Source organism: Phragmites australis, chromosome 10 (genome assembly GCF_958298935.1).
Source record: "Phragmites australis chromosome 10, lpPhrAust1.1, whole genome shotgun sequence".
NCBI lineage: Eukaryota > Viridiplantae > Streptophyta > Magnoliopsida > Poales > Poaceae > Phragmites > Phragmites australis.
Window position 1 is genome coordinate 31,067,854 of NC_084930.1, and position 25,981 is coordinate 31,093,834.

At 50.5% G+C, this 25,981-nt stretch overlaps 3 protein-coding genes across 3 annotated transcripts; 2 read left to right on the forward strand and 1 right to left on the reverse strand.

The window, feature by feature from the left end:
• The first annotated feature begins 8,559 nt into the window (after positions 1-8,559).
• LOC133930701 (nucleolar GTP-binding protein 1-like) lies at positions 8,560-12,067 on the forward strand. The gene is made up of 3 exons (XM_062377414.1): positions 8,560-8,717; positions 9,585-11,663; positions 11,779-12,067. Exon 2 carries the CDS (start codon positions 9,618-9,620, stop codon positions 11,625-11,627), a length of 2,010 nt encoding a protein of 669 aa, XP_062233398.1. The 5' UTR covers positions 8,560-8,717; positions 9,585-9,617; the 3' UTR covers positions 11,628-11,663; positions 11,779-12,067.
• A 4,042-nt stretch (positions 12,068-16,109) lies between these two features.
• On the reverse strand, positions 16,110-16,965 carry LOC133930236 (uncharacterized). Its single transcript, XM_062376893.1, has 2 exons — positions 16,293-16,965; positions 16,110-16,192 (listed from the first exon to the last, which is right to left on the reverse strand). The coding sequence occupies exons 1-2, from the start codon at positions 16,963-16,965 to the stop codon at positions 16,110-16,112; spliced, it is 756 nt and encodes a 251-aa protein (XP_062232877.1).
• Positions 16,966-24,507: 7,542 nt separating this feature from the next.
• On the forward strand, positions 24,508-25,140 carry LOC133930237 (uncharacterized). Its single transcript, XM_062376894.1, has one exon. It carries the CDS (start codon positions 24,508-24,510, stop codon positions 25,138-25,140), a length of 633 nt encoding a protein of 210 aa, XP_062232878.1.
• Positions 25,141-25,981: the final 841 nt, after the last annotated feature.

Here is a 25,981-nt window from a genome sequence, read left to right on the forward strand (position 1 = left end):
CCTGGCCTCATCACGTGCGCACGTCCCTGCCGGAGTCTTTGAAGAAAGACTCGCACGGCCTTCCGTCCTGCCTGCCGAACAGGATGAAGGGGAAACCTCGAACTCAATTCAGGGGACCCCGGCGGTGCCCTCAGTGGGAAACCCCGTCAGGGCGCCGCCATCCGGCGAGTGCGCTGTGCTCACCGAATGTTCTCAAGATGCCTCGTGGATGTCTGACATCCGAGGGTACTTGAAAGAAAGGTTCCTACCCGAGGATGAGGCGACTGCCGAAAGGGTTGCTCGGCAGTCCAAACGCTATGCCATAGTAGACGGGGATCTCTACCGACGTAGCGCAGGAGGTGTCCTCCTAAAATGCATCTCTCGGGCAGAAGGCGGCGATCTTCTCGCTGAGATCCACGAGGGCGAGTGCGGTGGCCATTCATCGTTCCGCACGCTGGTCGGGAAAGCCTTCCGGCAAGGTTTCTACTGGCCCACAGCTCTCCAGGATGCTTCCGAGCTGGTTCGGCGCTGCAGGGCATGCCAGTTCCATGCAAAGCAGATTCACCAGCCAGCTCAGGCTCTCCATACCATTCCCCTGTCATGGCCTTTCGCGGTCTGGGGTTTGGACATTTTGGGTCCATTCCCCCGAGCAGTCGGGGGCTATGCGTATCTATATGTCGCTATCGACAAATTCACCAAGTGGCCGGAGGCAGTCCCAGTCATCAAGGTGACCAAAAGCACGGCGCTCCAGTTTGTCCGCGGCATCACTAGCCGTTTTGGTGTCCCCAATCGGATCATCACCGACAACGGCACCCAGTTCACTAGTGCCTTGTTCGGGGACTATTGCGAGGATCTTGGCATCAAGCTTTGCTTCGCTTCCGTCGCTCATCCTCGGAGTAACGGGCAGGTCGAGCGTGCCAACGCGGAGATACTAAAGGGCCTCAAGACCCGGACCTATGACGTGCTCGCTAAGCACGGGAAGGGATGGGTGGATGAGCTGCCAGCCGTGCTATGGGCCAACCGGACTACGCCAAGCCGCGCTACCGGGGAAACTCCTTTCTTCCTCGTCTACGGCGCCGAGGCGGTCCTCCCCTCCGAGCTTACTCTAGGCTCCCCTCGAGTGCACGCATACTCTGAGGGCGAGCAGGAGCATCAAAGGCGCGACGACGTAGACTACCTGGAAGAGCGCCGGCGGCGTTCTGCTGTCCGGGCGGCTCGGTACCAGCAGAGTCTGCGTCGTTATCATCTGCGTCACGTCCGGGCCCGGTCTCTCGAGGTGGGGGACCTAGTTCTCCGGCGCATCCAGTCGCGCGAAGGAATGAATAAGTTGTCCCCTGTGTGGGAAGGTCCTTTCACCGTAATTGCAGTCCCCCGAGCAGGTTCTTTCAGGTTGGCGACGGAGGAAGGGCAGCCACTCCCGAATCCGTGGAACATCGAGCATCTTCGACGCTTCTACCCGTAGACGGTCAAGCTCGCGGTTCAGGTTGATAAGGCCGGGGGCTTCTCCCCGCCCGAGCAGTCTGGAGGCTTCGCCCCGTGTGGTAAATTGCTGTCACGCAACCTTGTAAATATCGTACATTCAGTATTTTAATAAGCAATCACTATGTCAAATTATATCTCTGGATTCCCTATGTTTAATCTGTCTGGTGAGGTGCTCGGTTGTGCGAGAAAAAGTTCGCTCTCTCATTTTTTCCCGTTGACAAAAGAATCCCAATCGGTATACATGCGAGCAGTCGCCGCTGACTTACGTCCGACATGGTAGGCTGTGGTGTTCGGTGTCGTGACGGGCTCCCGGGCACTAACCGAGTTTCGGGGCGCTCTGAGTAATCCCATCACTCGAGCTGCTCGAGTAGGCCGGAGCTCAGGCCCTCGGAGCGGGCTGTCGGTACTCGGTCTGGCCTGTCATACCCGGGCGCCACCGAACCATAGGACCTCTAGGTTATGCCTCTGTCCGCCTTTGTCTGCCGGTTCGGGTATTCGAGAGGTCTCGGGTCGAAAAAACGAGAGCAGTCTATGGCAAGTACCGCACTAACAGAGCGCACCAGACAAAGAAATTCTATATTCTCTCTCTTAAGTCACAGGTCGGCAATCACAAGCAGTTCGGCCGCGAGGGCTTCAATGCCCCGGTCTCTGGTCGGCCCCAAGGGTCTTCGGGTGGTCCTACCGCCTAGGCTTGGGTGGTCGAGATCACCCGACCCTAGGAGCCTCGTATGACTCTGGGCGCTCGGGCGCTCCGTTGAAAGGATCAAGTCCCCGGGCCCCCGAGCTCGGAATCAACCCCTTCTGGGTCGGCTGGCCGGAAGGCCGACGGCTGTCCGGTGAGTGGTTATGTTCAGACAAGTCTGCTTTCAGTAAATTTATGTTCCCGAGTCATTCTCGGGGGCTCTTGCGCTTTAATCTGCTCGGTGAGGTGGTCTCTTGGCACGCAAAAACCCTGCCGCGTGTCGGCTTTTTTCCAGAACGACAGAGCGGCTCGTAGAAAGGAGTACCGTGCGTGCGGTAACGTCTGACCGAAGCCCTTCGTGGTGGTCGTGGTGTTCGGTCCGCTCTTAAGGACCCCGAGCACTACCGGGTCCTCAGGTGCCCTGGGTAATCCTATCACTCGAGCTGCTCGAGTAGTCCGGAGCTCAGGCCTTGGGGGCAGGCTGTCAGTGCTCGGTCCGGCCCTTTTTGAGCCCGGGCACCACCGGACCGCGAGGACTCTTGGTCACATTCTCGCTCACACGCGTCTCCCTTCTACCGGCTGAGTGGTCGCAAAGTGAAAAGGTGTCCGCTGGGCACGGCGTGTTCCGGGCAGGGCCGTTCCATCTCCCGAGCAAGGGAGTCTGTGTCTTTGTTTCTTAAACTAGGCAGTACGGACTCGCGAGAGCTTGAAGGCTGGCTGCGCCAACGCCAGCAACCAGAACAACTTCATTTCTCGGGGATGGGAAGGTCGGGAGCGGCCCGACTGAGTACTCCTCGGGACTTCCAGGCGGAGCGCCAGAGGAAACATCAAGCATACAGAGAAATTGGAGTTGCGAGCCCAAGGAAAAGCTGCCATTATATTCACAAGACATAGACAAAGCATTTTTCTAAGGGTTCACTCCTAATATTCACTCCTGCATCTACAACAAAAGAAAAAAGGGTGCCGAAGGCCTAGTCAGCGGCAGAGGCGTCGGCTGATTCCTCTGAGTCGTCCCCGGGGGCTGGCGGTGGCGGCACCTCTCGCCTGAAGCCGGCCGCCACCGCAGAGGCGGTACTCCTAACCGCTGCTCGGGCGACCTCCTCCTCAGCCTCGACCACTCCCTCCCGCGCCGGCTCCAATGGGAAGTCCGGGTCCCTGCTTCGGTAGCAGGCCAGGACATGCTCGGCCACGGCTTGGGCCAAGCCACGTCCCTCCCGGGCGGCAAGTTCCTGAACTGCCCAGGGCAGGGTCTCGAGGCGCTCGCAGACCTGCTGCAGCTCCAACACTTGTCGTGCGGGGCCGTCGCCCTTCGTGTCGCCGACAAGCCGCCCAAGACCACCTTTCTCCATGGCCCGTCGCATCCGCCGGAGTATATCCTCCAGCATCTGCACGAGGTTGACCCGCGAAACAAAGGCTGCCTCGAGCTTCTCCCTGGCGGCCCGCAGCTGTGCCTCGAGTCCCTGGTCCTCGGCCGGACCGGAAGAACCGCCAGCTGCGGCGGGGACGGCATCCAGCTTCGCCTTAGCCACCACCTCGGACAGGGCTTGTTCACGGGCGGTCAGTTCCGCCTCGTGTTTCGCATTTTCTTCCGCCCTGGTAGCCGCGGTGGCCGCCGCGGCAGCGGCTTCGCCTTCCCGGCGACTCAGTTCGCCCTCTCGGCGATTCAGTTCGCCTTCCCGGCGACTCAGCTCATTCTCCCGTCGGGCCAGCACCTCCTCCTGCTGGACCACCGAATCCTCCCGGGCTCCGAGATCAGACGCTAATAGCTCGTTATCCACTTCCCGGATGGAGACGTCCTCTTCCCAGCGCTTGACTTCTCCTCTGATCTTCTGGAGGTCGTCTTCCCAGCGCTGGAGGTCGGCGCGCGTCGTCTCGACCGCGCCCTCTCGGCGGGCCAGCTCGGCCTGCCGCTCCTCTGCAAGCCGTTCCCGGGCCGTGACTGCCGCCTCCCTCACCTGCGCCTGCCCCATCCTGGCAAGGGCCTCGGCAGCCTGCTGCCTCGACGCCTCAGCCAGGCGGGCGGCGTCCTCTCGTTCCCGCGCGGCCTCTGCCCGCGCGGTCCTCAGGCCTTCTCGTTCCCGCGTGGCTTCCGCACGGATGTCCTCCAGGAGCGTCTGCTCCCGCGCGGCTGCCGCACGGGCCTCCTCTCGGGCGCCCGCCAGCTGCGCCTTCTCCAGTACCAGGCGGGCGTGCTCGGCCTCGAGCTCCCCCTCCTTGGCCTCCACCGCCGCGCCCAACTGCCCGACTGCGGCTCGGACGCCTTCAATGGCGGCCAAGAGGGGATCGGCAGGCCGGCCAGGCACTGCGAGCGCCGGTGGGTCCCAGGCTTCTCCGCCGGATGCCTCCAGGGGGGCCGAGCTCTCCACAGGGCCCTGTGCCGCCATCCGCCCCGGGCTCTGCCTGCCCGGGGTAGGCTCCTCCGGAGCCAAGGCCTCGGACGGCAGCTGCGTTCCCGCATCAGCCGCCTTGCCCACCGGCCCCGGCGAGGCATCCGCCTCCACCGTTCTCCGCCCCGGGCTCTCCGCGCCCGGGGTAGGCTCCGCCGGCGCCCTTCCGGTAGTCGCCGCCACCGCCTCTCTCCCTATGGCCGCCACGTCGATTGGCGCCTCCACGTCGATTGGCGCCTCCGCCGTTCCTACACTGGCCTCCGCTGGCGCAGCGGGCAGGTTCGGCTCTGGCCTTGGCGCCTGCTCCCTCTCCGTCGCCCCAACGCCTGCGGCCGGCCTACGGGAGACAAGTAAAAGTTGTCAAAACTTAGTTCGGGCCGAAAGGACCCATGGAAAAGCAAGAAAAATGACTCACCGATACCGCCATTTGGCCGCTGGGAGCCTAATGTCCGGGTCCGGTGCCGTCGGTCCGGACCCCTCCCGCCGCCTCTTCCGCTGAGGGCTCGGCTGGGCCACTGCGCGGGCCTCGGGTGCCGCCGCACGAGTCTCGGTCTCCGCCGCGCAGGTCGCAGGCGTCGGCGCGGGCCCCATCCGCACCAGGCGCGGCTCCAGCACCGGAAACGCCGCCGCTGCCGTCGGCGACGGCGGAGACTCCGGCAGCAGGATCAAGGCCCGGGGTCGTTTTCCCCGGTCTCCCGACGTCAACTCTTCAGCAGCTTCAGGGGCGCCCTCTTCTCTGGCGCGGCGGCTACTGCTTGTGGCGGCCCCGTCGCCAGCCTGCGCCGAGCTGCCAACAACCTCCTCACCCAGGAGTTCTTCCAGCCCGGGGAGTTCAGAGGCCTCGGGACTCCGGCTTCTTGGCCGGTCCACGGGCCCTTGGGCGTCAAACTCCGGCAGCCGCCTCATGATAGCCACCCGGTCGGGATGGGCGCAGAGCGCCATCTCCGGCCACGGGAGCTCCGCCCGGCTCATGTCCTCCAACCCGGTGATCACTCGGGTCATCCCTCGCAGCTCCGCCTGCCCCAGATCCCAACTCGCGCCGATCTGGGTCCTAGTGATGTCCTCCGGCCCGGTATAGAACCAGCTTGGTCGGGCCCGCTCCCGCAAGGGCGCCAGTCGTCGACGCAGGAAGTCCACGACCACCATAACAGAGGTCAGCCCGGACTCGCGCAGCTCCAAGATGCGCTCCAGCACCGGCTTTAGCCTCGCATCTTCTGGCGGCGGCGCCTCCCACGTCGATCGCCGAGGTTCCGCCGCCTTCTCTGGCAACTCGAGCCGCTCGTGGGGGTCGATGTCGACGAAGAACCAGTCCCGTCGCCATTCCTCCCACTTGCTGCGCACCACCTGGGGAATATAATGGTCCCCCAGGCCTTCCCGGAGCCGAAGGTTGCAGCACCCCGCGACGTCCGCCGTGGAGTGCCCCCTCTTCTTCCCCACCGGCCGAAGGACGAAGAAGTGGCGAAGCAGCGTCGCCGACGGCATCACCCCCACGAACATTTCGCAGAGATGTGCGAAGACCGCCAACGCCACGACGGAATTGGGGCTTAGGTGCGCCATTTGGATGCCGTACGTCTCCAGCACTTGCAGGAAGAAGGCGGAGAACGGCGGCACTAGCCCCGCCGCCACGAAGGAGGTGAAGAGGACGGTTCGTCCAGGAACGGTCGTCGTCGGCGTCAGAGTCGCCGGCCTCACCACCACAGCACCCTCCTGACCTTCCGGCACCAGCAGCTTCTTGATTTTATCCGCCGCCTCCTCATTCCTCAGGCGAGATTCCGGCAAGATGCTGTCCGGAGTCCTATCCCGGCGTCCTCCTCCAACCCTCGTCATCTCAGCGGAGTGGAAGGCGTTTTTTGGTGGTGAAGAGAGAGAGAAGGAAGAACGCTCCGGTCGCCTGGGAATTTCCTAGGGGCTTCGAAGCGCAAAGGAAGCAGGAGCACGGGTGCGAGAGAGCGTGAAAAAGGGGAACGGACCGATCCATTCCCCCTTTTATATCTCAAAATTCAAAAACTGCCGCCCCGGACGGTTCGCTCGGCGAAGCGTCGCCTCGGTCGACGCAACTGTCAGGCGAATCTCCCGCCGATCGCGCGATGTCAGCGGTTGCCAGGCGTATTTTCCTCGATCTGCGCGGCGACCGCGCGGGCCGCCCGTATGATTATCGTGCCCCTCGGAAGTTGTATGGACACGCGACCACTCATTTTCCCGTTGGGGCATACTTGATGTCTAAAATCCGCAGGGGCCACCTCTCGAAAGCTTGCCACATGGCATCCGGCCAGCCTTGGCCTCGGTCGCGACGAAGGGCCCATTCGCAGTCTCCGTCCCATCGACTGCCAGCGGGCCCGGGGGCTACTGTCGGTGTATTTAGAACCAGGGGTCCCTAAGTCCCGAGGCCAGACCGGCCGTCCACCACATATCACCACCCTGCAAGATAGGTAGAAACAGAGTGCTCGGGAGAGAGTGCTCGGGGCTGCACGTGGCAGCCCCCGAGGACTCGGTGCCCCGAAGGTCCCGCTGAAGTGCTCGGGAGAGAGTGCTCGGGGCTGCACGTGGCAGCCCCCGAGGACTCGGTGCCCCGAAGGTCCCGCTGAAGTGCTCGGGAGAGAGTGCTCGGGGCTGCACGTGGCAGCCCCCGAGGACTCGGTGCCCCGAAGGTCCCGCTGAAGTGCTCGGGAGAGAGTGCTCGGGGCTGCACGTGGCAGCCCCCGAGGACTCGGTGCCCCGAAGGTCCCGCTGAAGTGCTCGGGAGAGAGTGCTCGGGGCTGCACGTGGCAGCCCCCGAGGACTCGGTGCCCCGAAGGTCCCGCTGAAGTGCTCGGGAGAGAGTGCTCGGGGCTGCACGTGGCAGCCCCCGAGGACTCGGTCCCCCGAAGGTTCGCGCAAGCTCGTTCAAAGACTCGAAGGGCCCCGTCGTCAGGGTGTCATCCAGTCAAGGGCCCGATGCCGCATTTAATAGGCGCGCGTGGCCTGACATTCTGACATCCTGACATTCTCGGCTGCCCACGCCCCAGTGTCAGACCCTGCCATGCAATGGCAGGGGGGCGTGGGTCCATTAAATGCACGGGTCCCGTCCCGTTTTCGCCTGCGCGCCTCGGGATAACGTCGCCAGAATCGAAGCGCTCGGCCTGCCACCCTGCCCTGGCAGGAGAACAAGACAGGGTGGGCGCACCGGGCACCTCTGAGGCTGTCCGGTGGGCCCTTTTCAGAGCACCCCGAAGCTTCCGCAGCGGCTGGTGGTCGAATGCACGCCGCCTTCCTCCACCGCCCCTGTCACTTCGCCAAAATGAAATGATTACGCCTTTCTCCGTGGCACCTGGGCATTCGCGTCCCCTCTTTCCCATTCAGGATATGTCGAGGTCGGCGCATCTATAAAAGGAAAGGATGGAGGACACCGAAAAGAGGAGGAGAAAAAAGAAGAAGAGAGTCAGTCGAAGAACAAGAAAACAACAGCCCCCGATCGCAAGACGATCAAGAGACCAGCTAGCTAGAACATAAGAGCCTCCAGCTCTTTGTAAACAGCTCTCCTTGGAGAACCAGATATATCCTTGAAGGATCCCCTTCAAGGATAGATATAACACTCATACAGGAGTAGGGTGTTACGCCCCCGCGCGGCCCGAACCTGTTCAAAAACCCGGTGTACCCGCAAGCCAGCGCATTTACTTCCGCTCCCGCTTTTTTCCCGTACAAGCTTTTCTAGGATCATCCCCCGGCCGAATCTCTAAAGAGGGGTCTCTCGGGATCCCTGCGACAGGAGTTCACTCTCCGACACCAATATATCCTATTAGTGAGACATGACACACGACCCGGAGTGTCTAATAGAATACCTCCGATTACTGACATCTATATCTTTAATTTTTAATATTTAATTATATTTTTACATTTTTTTAATAAAATAATATTATTAAAAAACGAGTCGGGAGACGTACGCACCACCGCCGCCTCAAGCAGTGGGCTGATTCTGGAAATGGAAATATCTAAATGGGCCCAAGGAAGCCCAGCCCGTCACCGCCTAGGCTATAAGAACCTCGGAGAAACCACACCCTAACCCTTCTCCCCGTCCGCCGCCAGAGGGGGACGCCTGCGCCGCCTTCACCAGTCACCAGTTCACCACCACCCTCCCGGCGAGGATTCGCCCTCTCCGGCTGTAGACACCGCTGCCTCGGCGAGCACTCATCCTCCGGCAGCCTCGCGAGGTGAGTAGCAGTAGAATCTGTTTTCCTTTGCTCTCCGCTTGTGCGCGTGGCTGTCTATGGTGGTCTCGATCGAAGCTGGCCAGAATTTTGTCGAGAAAGACGGTGCTTTTCCTGCTTTATGATGATTATCCCCTATTTCGCGTGATCCATAGCGAACCGCCTGCTTAAGGTTTCTTGGTTTGCGCACGAGGTATTCGATCCTTGAATTTTTTAGCGACCGATCACCTGCTGCTTAGGTGTGAAATGTGAGCATTAACAGTGAGAATTGGTGTAGGCATGCAATTGTGCTTCTATTGCTGTTGTGATGCTGTTTCTGTGTAGATTTTATACCGCCAATCAAGATTGTCGTATTCTTAACGATGCAAAGGATGCTTATAATATCTTACTCTCATCTTGCTTTTCTTGTGTTAACCTTAAAGGAAAAATCAAGCTTACGTGTTGAAAGCGTTCTCGAATGCTTTCAATAGGTTCATGAAATAGGATTTGTACTTGCCTGTGAGAGGCTGCTGCTGATGCCTAGGTTCGCTTTTGCTTTCTGAATGTATTTTTGCTGGGCGTCATGGGAAAGTGCTGAAGTACTAGTTTATATCGATTCATTGACAGGGAGCGTTCTAGAACTGTAGTTGTGACTTTGTGCTGAAAGCATGTTCCAGTTTTATTGTAAACTGGTTTGTTTCCCTTTGATCTGATTTCATATGGTCAAGTTAATCAATACTGTCTTATGAAAGTGCAGATTGATGCTTTGTGATTACCATTTCAAGCGAATGGTTGTTAGATTGTTTCTCGTTCATGTTATACTAGGAACTTATATTATTCCTTGTTATTATGCTGTGTACGATTCACATTCATTCTTGTTCCATATTACAGGAATAGGTAGGCTGAGGGCTTTGTATCAACAAGATGGTGCAATACAATTTCAAGAAGATCACTGTTGTCCCACCTGGGAAGGACTTCATTGACATAATATTGTCCCGCACTCAGAGGCAGACACCTACTGTTGTCCACAAGGGTTATGCTATCTCCCGTATTCGCCAGTTCTATATGCGCAAGGTTAGGTATTCCCAACAGAACTTTTATGAAAAGCTGTCCACCATCATTGATGAGTTCCCTCGACTGGATGACATCCACCCTTTCTATGGTGATCTCCTCCATGTGCTTTATAACAAGGATCACTACAAACTTGCCTTGGGCCAGATCAACACAGCTAGGAACATCATTGCAAAGATATCCAAGGACTACTTGAGGCTGCTCAAGTATGGAGACTCCCTGTACCGTTGCAAGTGTCTGAAGGTAGCTGCACTAGGTCGCATGTGTACTGTTGTAAAGAGGATCAGTCCTAGTTTGGCATACTTGGAGCAGATCAGGCAGCACATGGCCAGGCTTCCATCCATAGACCCGAACACCCGTACTGTTCTGATTTGTGGCTATCCAAATGTAGGGAAGAGCTCTTTCATGAATAAGATTACAAGGGCAGATGTGGACGTCCAGCCTTATGCTTTTACAACAAAATCCCTGTTTGTTGGTCATACAGATTACAAGTACCTGCGCTACCAAGTGATTGACACTCCAGGGATTCTTGATCGGCCTTTTGAGGATAGAAACATCATAGAAATGTGCAGCATCACTGCTCTGGCACACTTGAGGGCTGCGGTGCTGTTCTTTCTGGACATTTCTGGATCTTGTGGGTACTCCATCGCTCAGCAAGCTGCACTCTTCCACAGTATAAAGTCTCTGTTCATGAATAAGCCTCTGGTCATTGTGTGCAACAAGACTGACTTGCAGCCTCTTGAAGGGCTTTCTGAGGCGGACATGAAGCTAGTAATGGAGATGAAGGCAGAGGCTATGAAGACTATAGCTCAAGCTGGAGATCCCAATGAAGAAGGTGTTTTGTTGACTATGAGCACTTTGACAGATGATGGTGTGATGGCTGTTAAAAATGCTGCATGCGAGAGGCTTCTTGAACAGAGGGTGGATATAAAGATGAAATCAAAGAAGATGGTTGACTGTTTGAATAGGTTTCATGTTGCTGTGCCAAAGCCTCGTGACAACAAGGAGAGGCCTGTTTGCATTCCTCCTTCTGTTCTAGAAGCTCGGGCAAATGCTGCTGCGAAGGAAAAGAAGAAACTTGAGAAAGACCTTGAGATGGAGAATGGAGGTGCTGGGGTCTATTCTGCAAGTCTCAAGAAGCATTATATGTTGGCCAATGCTGAATGGAAGGATGATATTCTTCCTGAGATATTGGATGGGCATAATGTTGCCGATTTTCTGGATCCGGATATCCTGGAAAGGTGTGAAGAGTTGGAAAGAGAGGAGGGGCTTCGTCTTGAAGAGCAAGCTGCACAAGATGCTTTCCAGATTGATGGCCATGAATTAACTGAGGAACAGAAGGAGATTTTGGCTCAGATCAGGAAGAAGAAGTCATTACTCATCCAAGAGCATAGAATGAAGAAGAGAACTGCGGAAAGCCGTCCTATTGTTCCTAGGAAGTTTGACAAAGATAGGAAATTCACAACTGATAGAATGGGGCGGCAGCTTTCCTCTATGGGTGTAGATCCTAGTGCAGCCATGGATAGGGCTCGCAGCCGGTCAAGAGGTCGCAAGCGTGAGAGGTCACTGAGCAGAGCTGCTGGTGACGGTGACAGTATGGAGATAGATGGCCAGCAATCCAATAAGAAACTGCGTGCAAGGTCAAGATCTAGGTCGAAATCACGAGCACCTGAGGAGGTCACACCAGGAGAAGGATTCAGAGACTCGGAGCAGAAGAAGAAGGCAATCAAGAAAGCAAAGGACTCTACAAAGAAGAGGAACAAGGACGCTCGCCGTGGAGAGGCTGACCGTGTTATTCCCACTTTGAAACCAAAGCACCTGTTCTCTGGGAAACGCTCCATTGGGAAGACAAGCAGGCGATAAGTGAATCAACACAGCTGCTTCGCATCACTGGTCCTGGTGGGTCAATTTGCAACTGAATTTTGTTTATGTTCATATAACTCATCCTATGCATTGTTTTCCTATGCTGCTGCTGTATGCTGATATTGAGTTTTCCCTGTGCCCGCTGTTGCAGAAAAATACAGGGCTGGTGCAATGTTAGTGCGGGCAATTGGGGAAAGGGTGACTTGCTCGACGATGATAAACTGCTCCTATTAAACTCTGGCTTGCTGTCTCACGTCTCGTCAGCCCTCTTGAGACATAGTTTTGCTAGCTTATACTAGTATTGTCAATGAATTGTTCGACATATGGTTCCCTTATTATTCGCTGAGTGGTGTTAATTTTGTTCGATGGTGTTAAGTCATTCTCATACCAAGGACCCTTCCATATACCTTTTGATTGGTGTTAGTTTTGTTCAATGGTTACCGTGGGATTCCAGTCCGGTCTACTTGGTGTTTGAAATGCTATGGTGAACCATGTTCAACTCGAGCATCCTGTTCGAAGAGTACCAAGTCCATCGTAGCTGCTACTACATCTCTTGACACCAGAATGCACTTGTGCTGTCCCGTACCTCGCTTGTTCGTCTCTGGCTTGTTCGTCCATGGCGCACGCCTCTGCTTCGACTCGCTCACCTGCACGTAGAACACGGCACCAGTTAACCAGAGAGCTCAAACACGCGCACAGGAGGAACGTGTGCTTTGTCCGAAATTGTCGAGGCGAGGACAGTCCACGGAGACGACTAATCGTTCGTGGCTAAAGACTATCAAGTCTTCGGACTCGCACCAAAATGAACAGTGATTTGAGTGTGAATAGCTGAATAGATCGTATTATTATATTATTTACTATAGTAGATAATCATATACGTCTGTTTCAGATCTAACGGTTAATAGGATTAATATCACCGTTACTGTTCACCGGTGATATGTCAGAGGATGTGAATCCCAAGTCTTGATCAACTGATTTCGCAATCTGTTGCCTGAGCCGAGATTTTTTAGATGAAATAATAAAGATCGCCCCAGCCTCTGCATCACATGATATATCAGCTACTGCTATTGAAAGATCAAAGAAGTTCACAGGCTTGAAGACTGAGGTGTCACTGTGCAGCTCAACAGGCAAAAATATGTGCAGAATGGTTCAGAACGACAAAACCTTTATCCTGAAAACCTTTATTCAGGAAGCAAACGAAGCATGTTCGACTAAGAAACAATGTTACTTACACAAATGGATATCGGAATCTGACTTGGATTCATGTGTCCGAAATTTGAATATGAATGTCCAAGTAATACTACTAAGAAAGCTTCCTGTACAAAGAGGAAAAGACTTATCCAGGAGCCGAACCCTTTTTTCCATTGCCTGCCTGAAAGCTAAGTATTCACGACCAGAACACACGCAAGTTCAGGTGAGGCCGTGTAAAGCGCAACATGTTCCTTTCATCCTAGGGCATTCTTGCCGAAAGAATAACCATCGAAGCTCATTGTTTCGCAAGGATGTGGACGGCTAAAAAGGTGCATCTTGGATTTGCAATATTCTCATTTTTACACAAACCACCCAATCCACATGTCTATTGGACAGAAAGTGAATATTGATGTATCATAGAAATATTTCAGAAAGGTATGTGCAAATTCAGGGAATCTACCTTGACGAAAAACCCGGCGAAGCCCAGGCCCGGCCCTGAGCCCACATGACCGGGCCATGGCAGCTTCCTAGAGGCCATCGTCGACCGATCCCGCTTGTTGACGCCTTTACATGAAGGCTGTGCTTGCGCGTTGCTTCTTGCAGGAGGAGGCCACGACGGCGGCGGCAGGAGGTGCTGAGTGGGCTTTTGTCCTGGGCCTGGGCCCTGTGACCCGGAAGAGGCCCGCTGAAAAACTCGACCTCTATGTCGTCCTGGAACATGTCCACGAACAGCGCTGCAGCTCCTCGAAGCTCTCCTGCATGCGCAGGTAGATTCGTTCAGCGCACGGATCGCGAGGCGCGACGCACGGCCTCGATCGTTGCAGTGGCGATAGGAGTAGAAGAACACTCTGTAGCCTTACCGTTGGCGTGGCCTGGCCTGGCTCATCATGTCGGCCTCGGCCATCTCTCCGAGGAAGTCGTCCATCCCCGATAGCTGCAGCGCAAGAATCAATCACAAACGCCACCCCGTCAATAATCGAATTTTCCTCACGGACCCCTCAAGAGATTAATCGAGAGGGATTGGTCGGTTAATTGCGTCGTCCTCGTCGTCCTCGCAGTCGTAGACGCTGACGTCGTACAGGAACCGCTTGTTAGAGTCGGAGAGCCCTGCAAGAACAGCAGCGACGACGACGCGCGGGAGCACGAGGCTCCATGCACGTACGGCGCAGAGGACATGAGGGTTTGTTTGCCCGGGATATGAGCGCTAGCTAGGTAGCTAATTGCCAACAGATAACACATGCATGTGCACTTGTGAAGCAGTAGAGATGTATTAGAGTTATTGAGAATGATTTATTATGGGAGTAGGTGGAAGTAAATTTTATATGATTCTGTTCTACGAAAGACTTATTCTTTTATGATGATATGTGTTCACTTCTTCTCTCTCCTCTTTAGTCTAGCTATTGAATGATAGGATGAATAACATGTATGAGATCTCACAATGATCTTTTTGAATAAAGTACTATAAAATTTGTTTCTAAAGTAGGCGCCCTGAATCTCCTGGACCCGCTCCTTGGCTTCCTCGACGCACGCCAAGCTGTCGGACACTTGCCTCTCTATCTCTCTCTATTCCTCTTTGTTTTTTCTGTATATATCTATTTGTTTTTTTCTCTATCTCTTTATATTTCTCTAGCTAGATTTTTGTTTAATTATCTCTATGTTTGTACCTTTCTGTCTCTATATTTTTATTTATCCCCTTTATCTCTCCACGTGTATCTCTCTATATGTCCTTCCTTTTATCTCTCTCTATTTCTCTAGCTCTTTCTTTCTCTTTATATTTATCTCTCAGTCTCTCTTTGTTTCTCGTTCTATACATATTTCTCCATATCTCATTATATCTCTCCTTTTTTATCTCTGTTTCTCTATATATAGCTCATATATAATTATAGACAAAGTTTGATTTATTCTGTGTGTATATGTCTCTTTCTTTTTTTCCTTTCTTTATTAATTCTGAACCAATGTTAGTCACAAATTTATCTATATGTGTCATGTGAATATGTGAATAAAATTCAGTTTAACACATACAATGTTTTCGTTAATGCAGGTGCTGCATTTCAGACGAGAGTGAGATAATCTTGTCTATGCTGAGATGTATTGTTATAGGTTCAAAGGCAGATTTTATCATACTTGTTACACAAAAATGGTGGAGCATATTTTGAATTTCAAGGGGTTTAAGTTGCTACTATATAGTTTTAAATGTAAACTTTTTACACTAGTTATATATTATAGCTGGAGCTCCTTTTTTTAGTGTATGTGCTTCATCATTTTGTCCTCTTTGCATCTGCTACTCGGTAATAGTGATTTGCCTCTAAATACATTTTATTGTGGGTACATGATCTCATAATTAAAATCGGTTATAGTTAACTTCAGTTAAGTTTAGTGTATCTTTATTTATGTAATTTTATGAACTATAGTATTATCTATTTAATATTTTTTACAATTTTGAGTGCAGTGCCTATGTTCTTTTTCATGTGAAATTCACTAATTAGGTTTGTTTATGAGGTACATGTATGATTTTCTACGATTTCTTGTGAATCTAGTTCATTATTCTAATGCAAACTGATTGTTTCACCCGTTATGTGCTTTTGACAGGCTGGTGGTTGTTTCTGGTGGGCTTGTTGTCAAAGTTATATTTTTTGCAACGTGTCAGGATGTTATTGCTTCAAAATTTGACAGATTTTGTGCTACAAAATCTGTCAACAGACAGCTAAGGTCCCCCTTTTTTTTGAGAGAGAGAGAGAAAGACCATCTGATCTATTGAAGATCCTGGATGAACAATTTGCTACCATCAAGTTGAGAAGTCGGGAATATTTTTGAAGGCTTGTGAAAACGCTGCACTATGATTGCACGGTTGAACTGCACGAGTAGCATCGCCGGCATGACTGAATAATTTTAAGAGTAAGCTTGCAACGAGTCTGCATGGCATTACCGTTACTGGTTCGACGAGATAGAAAACAATAATCTTAAGGTGAAATACATCTACGAACAAACAGAACATCATGAAAAAAAAAAGCTCAGAAGGATATACAATCCAAACCGATGTAACAAACATTAAGGCAAACCTTCATTTGTTTGGCATTATATACTCCATCAACTATTGCATCATCCATGGAATTATTACATGGCTGTACTTATAAGTAGCACTCGACTCTGTACTCACATATGACTTCTTAAACTATCCTTAATACCATCTTAAACCGATTCTCCAAAAAAATCATCTTAAACCTAAGAAAACATCGACTTGGACTATGTGATTCAACATCTAATCTTGACGAATCCATCCATCGCTTGATACTACGGCGACACCGCCGGAGGTGCATCAGGCGTCGCCGGCGGCTCTGCAGGGGTAGGAGGCATGAGCGGCGGCACTGATTGTGCTGTCAACAAGATAAACAATAAAAACAAGTTCATTAATCTCCTTTCATCAAGAATAAAATCTGTGGAAGTAATGCAGGACATGAGGAAGTTGTAGCTTACAGTTGCACATGAAGAGCGTCTGTAATGGCAGCATGGTGCCGCACGCGAGCGGGAGGATGGCCATGCGGACGGGGTCGATGGGCTTGGGCATGAACTGGTTCATGTCGCCGTTCATGCCGTGGCAGAGGCAGATGGGCGCGTCGCTGACGATCGACTTGAAGCCGTCGCAGCACTCGCCCGGGGGCGTCAGCACGGTGATGTTGGTGAGGTAGTCCATGCACGGCATCATGCCAACCAGCGGCGTCATGCACTCCGTCAGCTGTGGCGGTGGAGGCGACGAGCTGCCTCCCTGTACGCCGCCTTGCCGAGGTGGAGAGCCCGGCAGTGGCGGGAACAGGCTGGGGAGACCGGGAATCGGTGGAAACAAGCTGGGGGGGCTGAGAATTTGTGGCAAAAAGCCGGGGAGACCGGCAATTGGCGGAAACAAGAACGGGAGGATTATGCCGAGGAGGCCGGGCATCGGCGGAGCGCCCGGTAAGCCGGGCGGTGTCGATGGATGCTGCGCGTCTCCGCCTGCTGGGGCGCCATTGGACAATGGCTCGGCTCTTCCTTCTGCTTCTTGGTTTGCGGCCGCAGGCTTGAATCCTTGGACCCTCGTCGCTCCCGAGGGCTGCAGCGTCGCCGCGGCCATGGCGAAGGCGAGGAAGAGAGCGAAGAACTTGAACGATGCCATCTCCTACGTTGGAATTGGTGGTTTGGAACTATGAAGCTATGGCGCTTTGGCTGATTTGTGTGGAGGGCGACGTGGGTTGGTTCTCGATTTATAGTGTTGATGGCTTCGAGATAAAGAATTCAAACATTCTGTAATGAGATTAGACTTCTATCCTTTACTGCTGCTTCTGATTATCCTGTCTCCAATTTCTGTTGTCTGTACGACAAGAACGGTGAAGCGTGCATGGAGTCCTGCTGATCTCAAGAACGTAAAATCTGCACCTTTTTTATCCAGGTAAATTGGACAGATATTCATGGTTCAGTCCAGACGAAGTAAGGGTACTTTTTGTTTTGAGTTAATCCTGAACCGCCAAAATTTATTTCTTTTACAAGTAGATGATGTTTTCAAGTTTAGACATTGTTGCTTGCAAGATCCGACATTTCTCAAATTGGGAGTCTGGTGCTCTGTATGACTATATCTGAAACGCTGTTGGCAGCGATGTGTACAATTTGAAGTTTGCTGTAATAAAATTGGACTCTTATCCTTCACTGCTGCTTCCGATTAGTTTGGCTTCAAATAATTAACGAGTAAAAGGAACCGTGACAGCTACTTCTGCCATGTTTACAACACAGTTAGGTAGAAGTAGGGAGATTCCATTGAAAGAATTGATGGAAGCGTCTTAACTCGGAAGGAAATTCTACGAGATCCTTCACTAAAAAACCTCTATGAGATCTTGATTCATGTCGTTCTCTCTAATCTAACGGCTGTTACGTACAACTAAGAGTAAGAAGGGAAACACGTGACACGTATAAGAGGGGATCTTTCTATTAGATCGAATCTCATAGAATTTCCTTCCTCTTAACCCCGTAGAGATTGCATTGCATGTTTATATAAGCCGGCAAAACGCAGCTGGGAGTTTACATGCGAGGAGAGTTCGGTCACTGGAAGGAATCAGACTCAATCCGAGTACACGAGATTACACAGGATTCTTTCTGTATCTCGATACCAAATTGACCAAATCAATCTAATTCTATCTATTCCCATGTACCGAACCTTCTTTCAAACCAATACAAGTTTACCTCTAACATCCATAATTTGTCATTGAAAAACTTTATGTATTCCTTATATGACATCAGTGTTTCAAAGACATATAGTTTCAGATCCCACACGTGAGTCTCATAATATATGGTATATTAGGGATTATATACATATCATGGATTTATCCATAGAAATAGCCTCCTCACTAGTACGACGCAAAATCAGTTGTAGCCAACGTGGTCCATTTAGAGCATGTATATGATTTTGACGATTAATGATAACATAGTTAATGAAACTAACATGTGTGTCGGAAAATGACTAGTTCGCAGGTTTGAGGCTATAAATACCCCTCATCCGGTCATTTGAGTGTGCTGGGTGCAGGGAAGCTCATAGACACTTGAGAAGACATTGAAGCCACTAAAGTGCTTAAAATGATCATCTACGATAATTAAGCATATGATTAGGGAGTGATAAGTGCTAATAGGGTTAAAGAGAGTTGTTGTTAGGTGTTGTTGTATAGAGAGAGAATCAAGGAGTGATCCTACATTACATCAAATGGTGTGCCGATACCTTGGAGTCTTGATGACTCGTCGGCACATTGAGCCTTGGCGGCTCAAGCTTGTTCATCCTCCGACTTAGTGTGGAGTGACGATAAGATTTTTGTACGGGGATGCAAAGACCATTGCTTTTGTGACTTAAGCTCCGAAGTAAAGATGGCGATAAGTGATCGAAAGAGATGCTTGTGGTGAGGCTTGCATTGGTGGCTTAGTGGCTCAATGCGGGGAACCATCCAAATAGTATTCTAATTAATCATTAAATCGATCATTTGCATAATCACGACTACAATGATTAACTAGAATACCATTCCAGTAATCCTGACATGTGTTTTATGCCCAAGATAGGAACACATATCTTTCCAACATATACCATCACAACAAAGTTTAATAAAGAGTAAATAATTAACATTATATTGCAAGCACTTAAGCATTAATAATTTACAATAATTTGCAGTAAAAGAGAGCTAGGAGGATAATAAAATAGATCAACTACTAGACAACAAAAGAAACTACGTAACGAAATATAAAAGTTATGAACAACAAAAGATAGGTGGAGTCATATGCACTTAGGCTCCACTCCAAAAATAATGTCACCCGAGTATTTGCCTACTCATATCCGCCACCAACATCGGCGGATGTGAAATAGCTAAACACTAGATCCTCCTCACTAGTAGCACCCGAAAGAACAACGTGGGTACGAATGTACTTGCAAGACTTAATCCATAATAAGTACATATAAATAACTCGACTCCAATGATTATGCATTTGGATGCTAGCAAGGAAATGATCACATGGTTAAGTAAATTCATAAGCAAAAGCAAATTTAGACACCATTATGTAAGCATCTATACTTAATCACACGCATCATTCTAAACTATAATCACCAATATAAACATATATGTAACTGAAACCATAATAATTCATCATTCAACATCTTTATCTATATTCCAACATACCAATCCACATCATTCCACATCCGTGACTCTACAACTGCTACAAATGGACAGAAGAATTCTCATGACTAAGAGCACGGCAATTCGAATTGCTTTTACACCCTACAGGGGTACTTCTTTACCTACAAGAATTGATGACCATACAGTTTGCGTGACCACACAGGTCCACGCAATGGGTACTCATGTCAACCTTTCCCAAGTAAGCTCCGACCAATTGGAACATGTGCCTCTAGGTGTGAGGGTGATCTAGAACTACTCCCAAAGTAAACTAGATATCACTTACAAGTCTATTACGCCGACAACACCCGAGACGTTCAAGCCAAAGGATCACAACTACACGAGGTATTCGACTTATCATTCCCATATGCGATATGTGGTAAGTATGAAAAGTGCTAAAGTCTGCAACAACGGTCGGTGCTTAGCTAACGCAAATGGCCTATGACATCCGAGTTCCTCTCCCGACCCACCCCTAGCACCGCCCACACCTTGTCTCATCCTCACATCTCATACAACCCAATGTCATTATCATCATGAATAATAAGTAAACCCTATAGCTCGCGAACGATGGAATATTCCACCGCTCGACTTCTACCAATGATCTATGCATTTCTAAATATCTTGGTTAACCTTTGCATTTAGACATCGATAATATCATACCCGAGTTACAAGAGTGAGGATCATCAACAATAAAAGGTAGAGGCAATGCATCAACATAGGTTCTATCCATACAACCCGACATAAGACTCACTAATCATACAGATATACATAAAGCATAATGTATCAAATTAAACATTATTGATCCAAAGTAGTAGGTTGAGTATGCTTAGATGCTTGCTTTGCTGCTCTGGTGCCTACCTGATACTGCCCGCGCAACACTCACAGAACTCCGAACTACCCTCGGTTGCGCCCGTGTCACACTCTGGTCCTTCATTCTCTAGGAAAGAACGTATACAATGTGATGAACTTGAGTGAGGTGCAAGATGTATGCTACAAAATGCATAACAACGATGATGCATCATAATAAAAAGCTAAAAGTATAAGACATGCGAAAGAACATGTTGATGACAAGATTTAGCCTTTATAGTGGTCATTACAGTAATGACTGGTTTAATGGACGATCAGCAATCAGTACATCCACTGATGAACAGTGCTCCGATTACTATAAACAGTGCTACGACCATAATAAATAGTGTTCCGACCATGGTAAACAGTACTACAATCACAGTAAACAGTACTTGGCTAGATAGTCAGTACCTCTGACTATATGAACAGTAACTCTGACCAGTGAACAGTACTCCATGACCATGACCAGTGGTCACGATCAGTGACCACGCTTTGTTTCAGCAGTTGGTCTCCGAACATGTGAAAGAGCTGGTCGGATTCAAGTGCATGGATATATTAAGTATGTAGTCAAATCCAAGAAGACCGGAATGTTCAGGTTAGCTTTCAGGTGAGGGCTCTCTGTTTGGCTTTGCTCCGTTTATCCCAGAACTTCCGGGCTATACCTGGAACTTCCGTATGGTCGGATTTTTCGGGTGAGGCTCCAAGCGAGGGAGACCTGTTAAACCTAACTCGAGGTATCTAGAACTTACGAGTTCTAACCCGGAACCTTCGGGTTGGGCAGACTTGAGCTTCGCGATGATTTTCCTCGATTGGTTCAACTCGCATGTTAAATCTACCATACATAAACATTTATATGCTCTAGTCCAAGGGTTATAGACTCAATTTACACTCTAAATCACCAAGGTCTCCGAGTACAATCCAATTTGGTTTACCTGGAACTTTCGGGCTGAACTTGAAACATCCGGGTTGTTCCAGATAGCATTTTTCACGGGGAAAACTTGATTGATTTGATTTACGAGCTTCACCAATCCAAAGAGAAGCATGTTTGAACTGGCTCTAGGGTTCTAGACCTCACTCATCAACCTAGCCACTCGATTTCCTAGCTCAAACTCATCCAAATCCCTCTTTTGCTCCAAATCATCAAGAACTCGAGGCACTTTGCAACGAAGCTCCAAAACTCGAATTTCAACCAACTAAAACGTGCATTCGAGCTATGGGATCCTAGGGGACTTACCCAAATTGCTTTGCTAAGGCCGATGACCGTCGGTTGAATGAAGAAACGATGGAAAAGCTCGAGGAAGAGGAAAATGTCAGTGCTCCTCGTTCTTCAACCAATAACACCAAAAGACGTCAAAATCAGTTTGAATCCTTCGGAAATACGCAACAACTTGGATTGATGGGAATCTTAGGAGCTAAGGATCGTATTGGTACCACATACGTACCTTAGTTTCGCTTCTTAAGGGAGGAATCTGAGGAAAAAGAGAGAGAGCTAGAGAGGGAGGAAGAACTCCTTACTCTTGGCCGGTTGGGAGGAGAGGGAGCATGGGAGAGAGTGAGGGAGAGGGAGGGAGTGGGTGAGGCTGCTGCCCCATTAAGAGATGCATGGGGTGGTTGGCCCACTTATATGGGTCTCGTTTGCTGAAGAGACAAGATATTTCTAATGCAAAGTTTGATTCTTTCTCTCTCAAATTTCTTTCTCTCATCCTATCGACCCAAAACGAAGTGTTCTAGTGCTCCAGAACAAAATGGCTTAAAATTAAACATAACGCCTATGAAGCATAATTATGTTTAAATACATGATTGCGACCCAGGTTCTAGATGGCTCAAGGGCTGTGACCGGTGCCTTCTGGGAGCTATAGCATAAGTGATTGTTTCAACGTGGATTATGAGTGACGTTTATACTATCGATACCACAGGATAAAAATCTCTTATGTCGAGTTTACTTTCTCTACCATCTTTACGTTTCCTTATTTACATACTTATAATCTACATTTATTTACCTTCTTAGATTAGTTTATTAGGATTGACTATAGATTGCAAATATTTTTAATAATAGATTAGACACATTAGATAAATCTAAACATGTTTGGATAGAAATTAATATATTTTTTCTTATAAATTTTTTAAAGCCGATTAGTTTTAAATATTGAGTAAAAACCATGCATGCACGGTAAAATCGGCCGGCACCTGCCTAACTAGTTGGAGACACTCGTATGAAAGTAGGAACTGGATGGAAGCACTTTCTCTTGCAAGTTGCCGAGAGCGTGTGAGTTCAAGATGCATTGAACTTTACGGCGAGAGGAGACGTTTAGAAAAGCGCGTAATCTACGTGGTCGTCACGCCGCGATAACGACGAGCTGAAAAGCGCAGGCCAGCCCCCGACCGCGAGGCAAGCCAGGAATGGTTTCCGGAGATACAACTCCGCGTATCTTTACGTGTGTATGGTTTATTTTGGTCGTTCAGTTCACTAATACTTATCTATATCATTCCTTTACCAAAAATTCTGATTCACGTGCATCTATAAGCGACCAACTTATACACCATGTGTAACAGCTCAAATCGTGACCATAAAAAACTTTTTCTCGATAATTTTTTCTTAAAAAAAAATTCTCGATAATTTTTTCAAAAAACTTTACTCGGTCATTTTTATCAGAAAAGTTTAAGAAAACGTTCCAAAAAAAAAGTTGCAGAGAAAAATTTTTCCAAAAAAAAATATTTTGGGATGTCGAGGGAGATCTGCGAGTTGCCCTCCTGGCGCATGTGGAAAAAACTTTTCCACGCATGGTACGCAGCCAACACGTGGACTACAGTAGCATAGACCCCCGTAATTTTTTTCTTGAAACTTCTAAGAAAACCTTTCTCGTGTAAAATTTTTTCGCAAAACTTTTCTCATATAATTTTTTCTAAAAACAAAAATACACGGGATATTTAAAAAAAAGAAAAGAAAGCAGAGGCCTATCGGGAGATTCGCATGCTGACGTACTCTAGCACGCTAATTAGTGACGTCCTTCTTTCACCTACCTACACTCAATAAAAAGTTTTCTTATCCGGCAAAAAGGCGTATATGGTGACTACTGATTAGGTGGGAACAAATTTATAAGATCCTGTTTTATGAAAGATCTTCTCCTTTTGATAATACGTGTTTATTTTTCTCTCATCTTCAATTTAATTATTAGATCCAAAAATGAATAACATGAATAAAATCTTATGAATTTTATTTTAAATAAAATTCTATAAAAATTACTTTCGAATTAAGCGCAACAAGCAATGCACCGAAACGTCCAGTGACGTACGGTTTCGAGTTCCGTGTAGGGTAGGTACTCCGTTTGCCTGCCATTCGTGGTTCATGTAGGTGTTGCAGAGGACGTGGGAGTGGGGCGTTTTTTTATTCAAGTGTTCCCAGAACATTCTGCAACCCATTAATAGAAACAACTCAAACAAGCGCATGCGTTGGTGAAGGATCCCGGCGCACTTATACGGGAAAAGTGCTTTCTCGAGATGGATCCGTAAGCTTTCGCTTGACTGGTTTAACCGTAATCATCGATTGTTATGTACGATTGTTGCCTCCAATGTGCCAATCTTTACGTATGAATTAACTTTGCACGCGTGACGTGTGCGTGAGTGCAAGCACAGCTAGACGAGCCGATCGGGTTAGCTAGTAGCCGTCACGTGTACTCATTAGATATGATGCACCTAGAACCTGGGTTGGGTTATACTAGCAAGCCATGCATGCATGTTTGGCTACTGCTAGCTGATCACCTCATTCTGACCTGGAAATGGAAAGCCTGGCCACGTTGCTGCGCCAACTTGCCACCAGCAGCAGCAAAGTGGACGCAGGAGCCCGGCGTTGTCGGCGCACTAAACAAGTGTGAGAGTATGAAGAAGAAATACAGGCATCTCTGGGTTCCCTGAATATGGCCAACGGCGGAAACCTTCAGGAGAAGTAGTGCGCGCACGGCACGGCGCACCATACGTGGTCGGCGTCTCCTTGCCGCACGTACGGAGAGAAAACCACCGCCAAACACGGGCAGATCTTCGCCTCAGGTCGCCAAGTTCGGTCATGCATGCAGCATGTGCATGGTGTACGACGTACACTGGCTTGTCTGCACTACCCAACGGAAAGCACCATTGCGATGCGAGGCGTGTTGGTAGGTGGTAGCTAGCCGTCGTCGATGGGAGACGAGAGCAGCGAAGATGGCGAGAACGCCTCCGGTCTCCTGCGGCTCGTCTGGTTCCGGCAGATGCTCCACCGCTGGCAATCCTCCAGCACTGTCGCCGCAAGAAGACTCGGTGCCGACGACGCGGACGGCCCCGACGCCTCGACGGATCGTCAGGACAATGACACCGCCACGTCGGCCTCCGCGGACGATGACAACGACGGGAAGCCGCTGCTGCCGACGGATCGCGCGGACCGGCGCCTGCCGCGGGTGGTCGTGGTGGAGGAGCATCGGCGGGCGCTGGACGCGGAGGGGGACAATCCGGGGTCGTCGCCGATGACGCCGATGACCCCCGAGGCACCCGCCGACGTGCCGCGGGGGTGCTGCGCGGTGTACGTGGGCGCGGAGCGTCGGCGGTTCGTGGTGCCGACGGCGTACATGGGCATGCCGGTGTTCCGGCGGCTGCTGGAGAAGGCGGAGGAGGAGTTCGGGTTCGACTACCACGGCGCGGGGCTCACCATCCCCTGCGACACGGAGGCGTTCAAGTACATCCTCGTCGTCATGGACAGGCACCGGCAGGGCCTCGTCGACGACGGTACGCGGCCCAACTCCTCGCTGCCGGCCGCAATCGCACCGACGCACCTCTAGCCGCAATCGCAAACTGGGCCGCGGATGCAAAGCCTAGCCCGCAAGCAAATTCTGGCTCCTCCGGCGCCCATGATTTTATTTCGTTTTTCCTTTTTGCTTTGCAGAAGGGAACCCCAAGGGCAGGGAGCACGGCGAATCATCGGAGACTCGATGACGCGCTCCGATCCGTTCTGCAGAGCGTCAGCACCGTGCAAAAGGCAGATTTTCCATGCGACCGACCATGCATGCAGTGATGCACGCCACGCGGATGGTAGTAGCGTCCGAGCTAGTCCTTCCGTATCACAGCCAGCCCGGAATTTTTTCCCCTCCAGGCACATTTTTGTTCTTGTTCGTGGGGCCGTGAACTCCTCGGGTAACGAACGGTACGTAGTCGTGAAGGGTATTGCTTGTGTTGTAAGCATGTGAATGGCGCATGGTCACGATGCGAACCCATAACTAACGTAGTCGTTGCCATTCGATCATTGCAACACATACTAGTACTAGTGTACTACTCGACCACGGTCTCTGCTGCCGTGGTAGCCTCGCTCGCGTCGTGCGCCCACGCCAAATCCTTCGTCGATCACACCGGAGATTCTATCCGCCGGCCTCCAGTCTTGGCGCACGCACGGCCGGCCCCACCGGATGCCATCGTGCGTGATTTGATCAGTCTCTAGTGGCGCACTGCGCGCAGCCGGCAGCAGGTGACAGGTGGACGTGCCTCGTAGAGTAGTCAGCGTCAGCAGGCAGGCCCACTCGTGCCGGATGACGGGCGTACGTGGCAAGCTAACCATGGCAAGCAAATTCTATATAGTATCCGGTCTATAGAGATCTTCTACTCTGTAATAATATTATTACATATTTA

What these genes read in the sequence shown, in the direction of transcription:
- LOC133930701 (XM_062377414.1), top strand. Translation starts at nt 9,618, where the DNA reads ATGGTGCAATACAATTTCAAGAAGATCACTGTTGTCCCACCTGGGAAG.
- LOC133930236 (XM_062376893.1), bottom strand. Translation starts at nt 16,965, where the DNA reads ATGGCATCGTTCAAGTTCTTCGCTCTCTTCCTCGCCTTCGCCATGGCC. An exon ending in GACGCTCTTCATGTGCAACT is followed by an intron (nt 16,193 to 16,292) that starts GTAAGCTACAAC and finishes TCTTGTTGACAG; the next exon opens with CACAATCAGTGCCGCCGCTC.
- LOC133930237 (XM_062376894.1), top strand. Translation starts at nt 24,508, where the DNA reads ATGGGAGACGAGAGCAGCGAAGATGGCGAGAACGCCTCCGGTCTCCTG.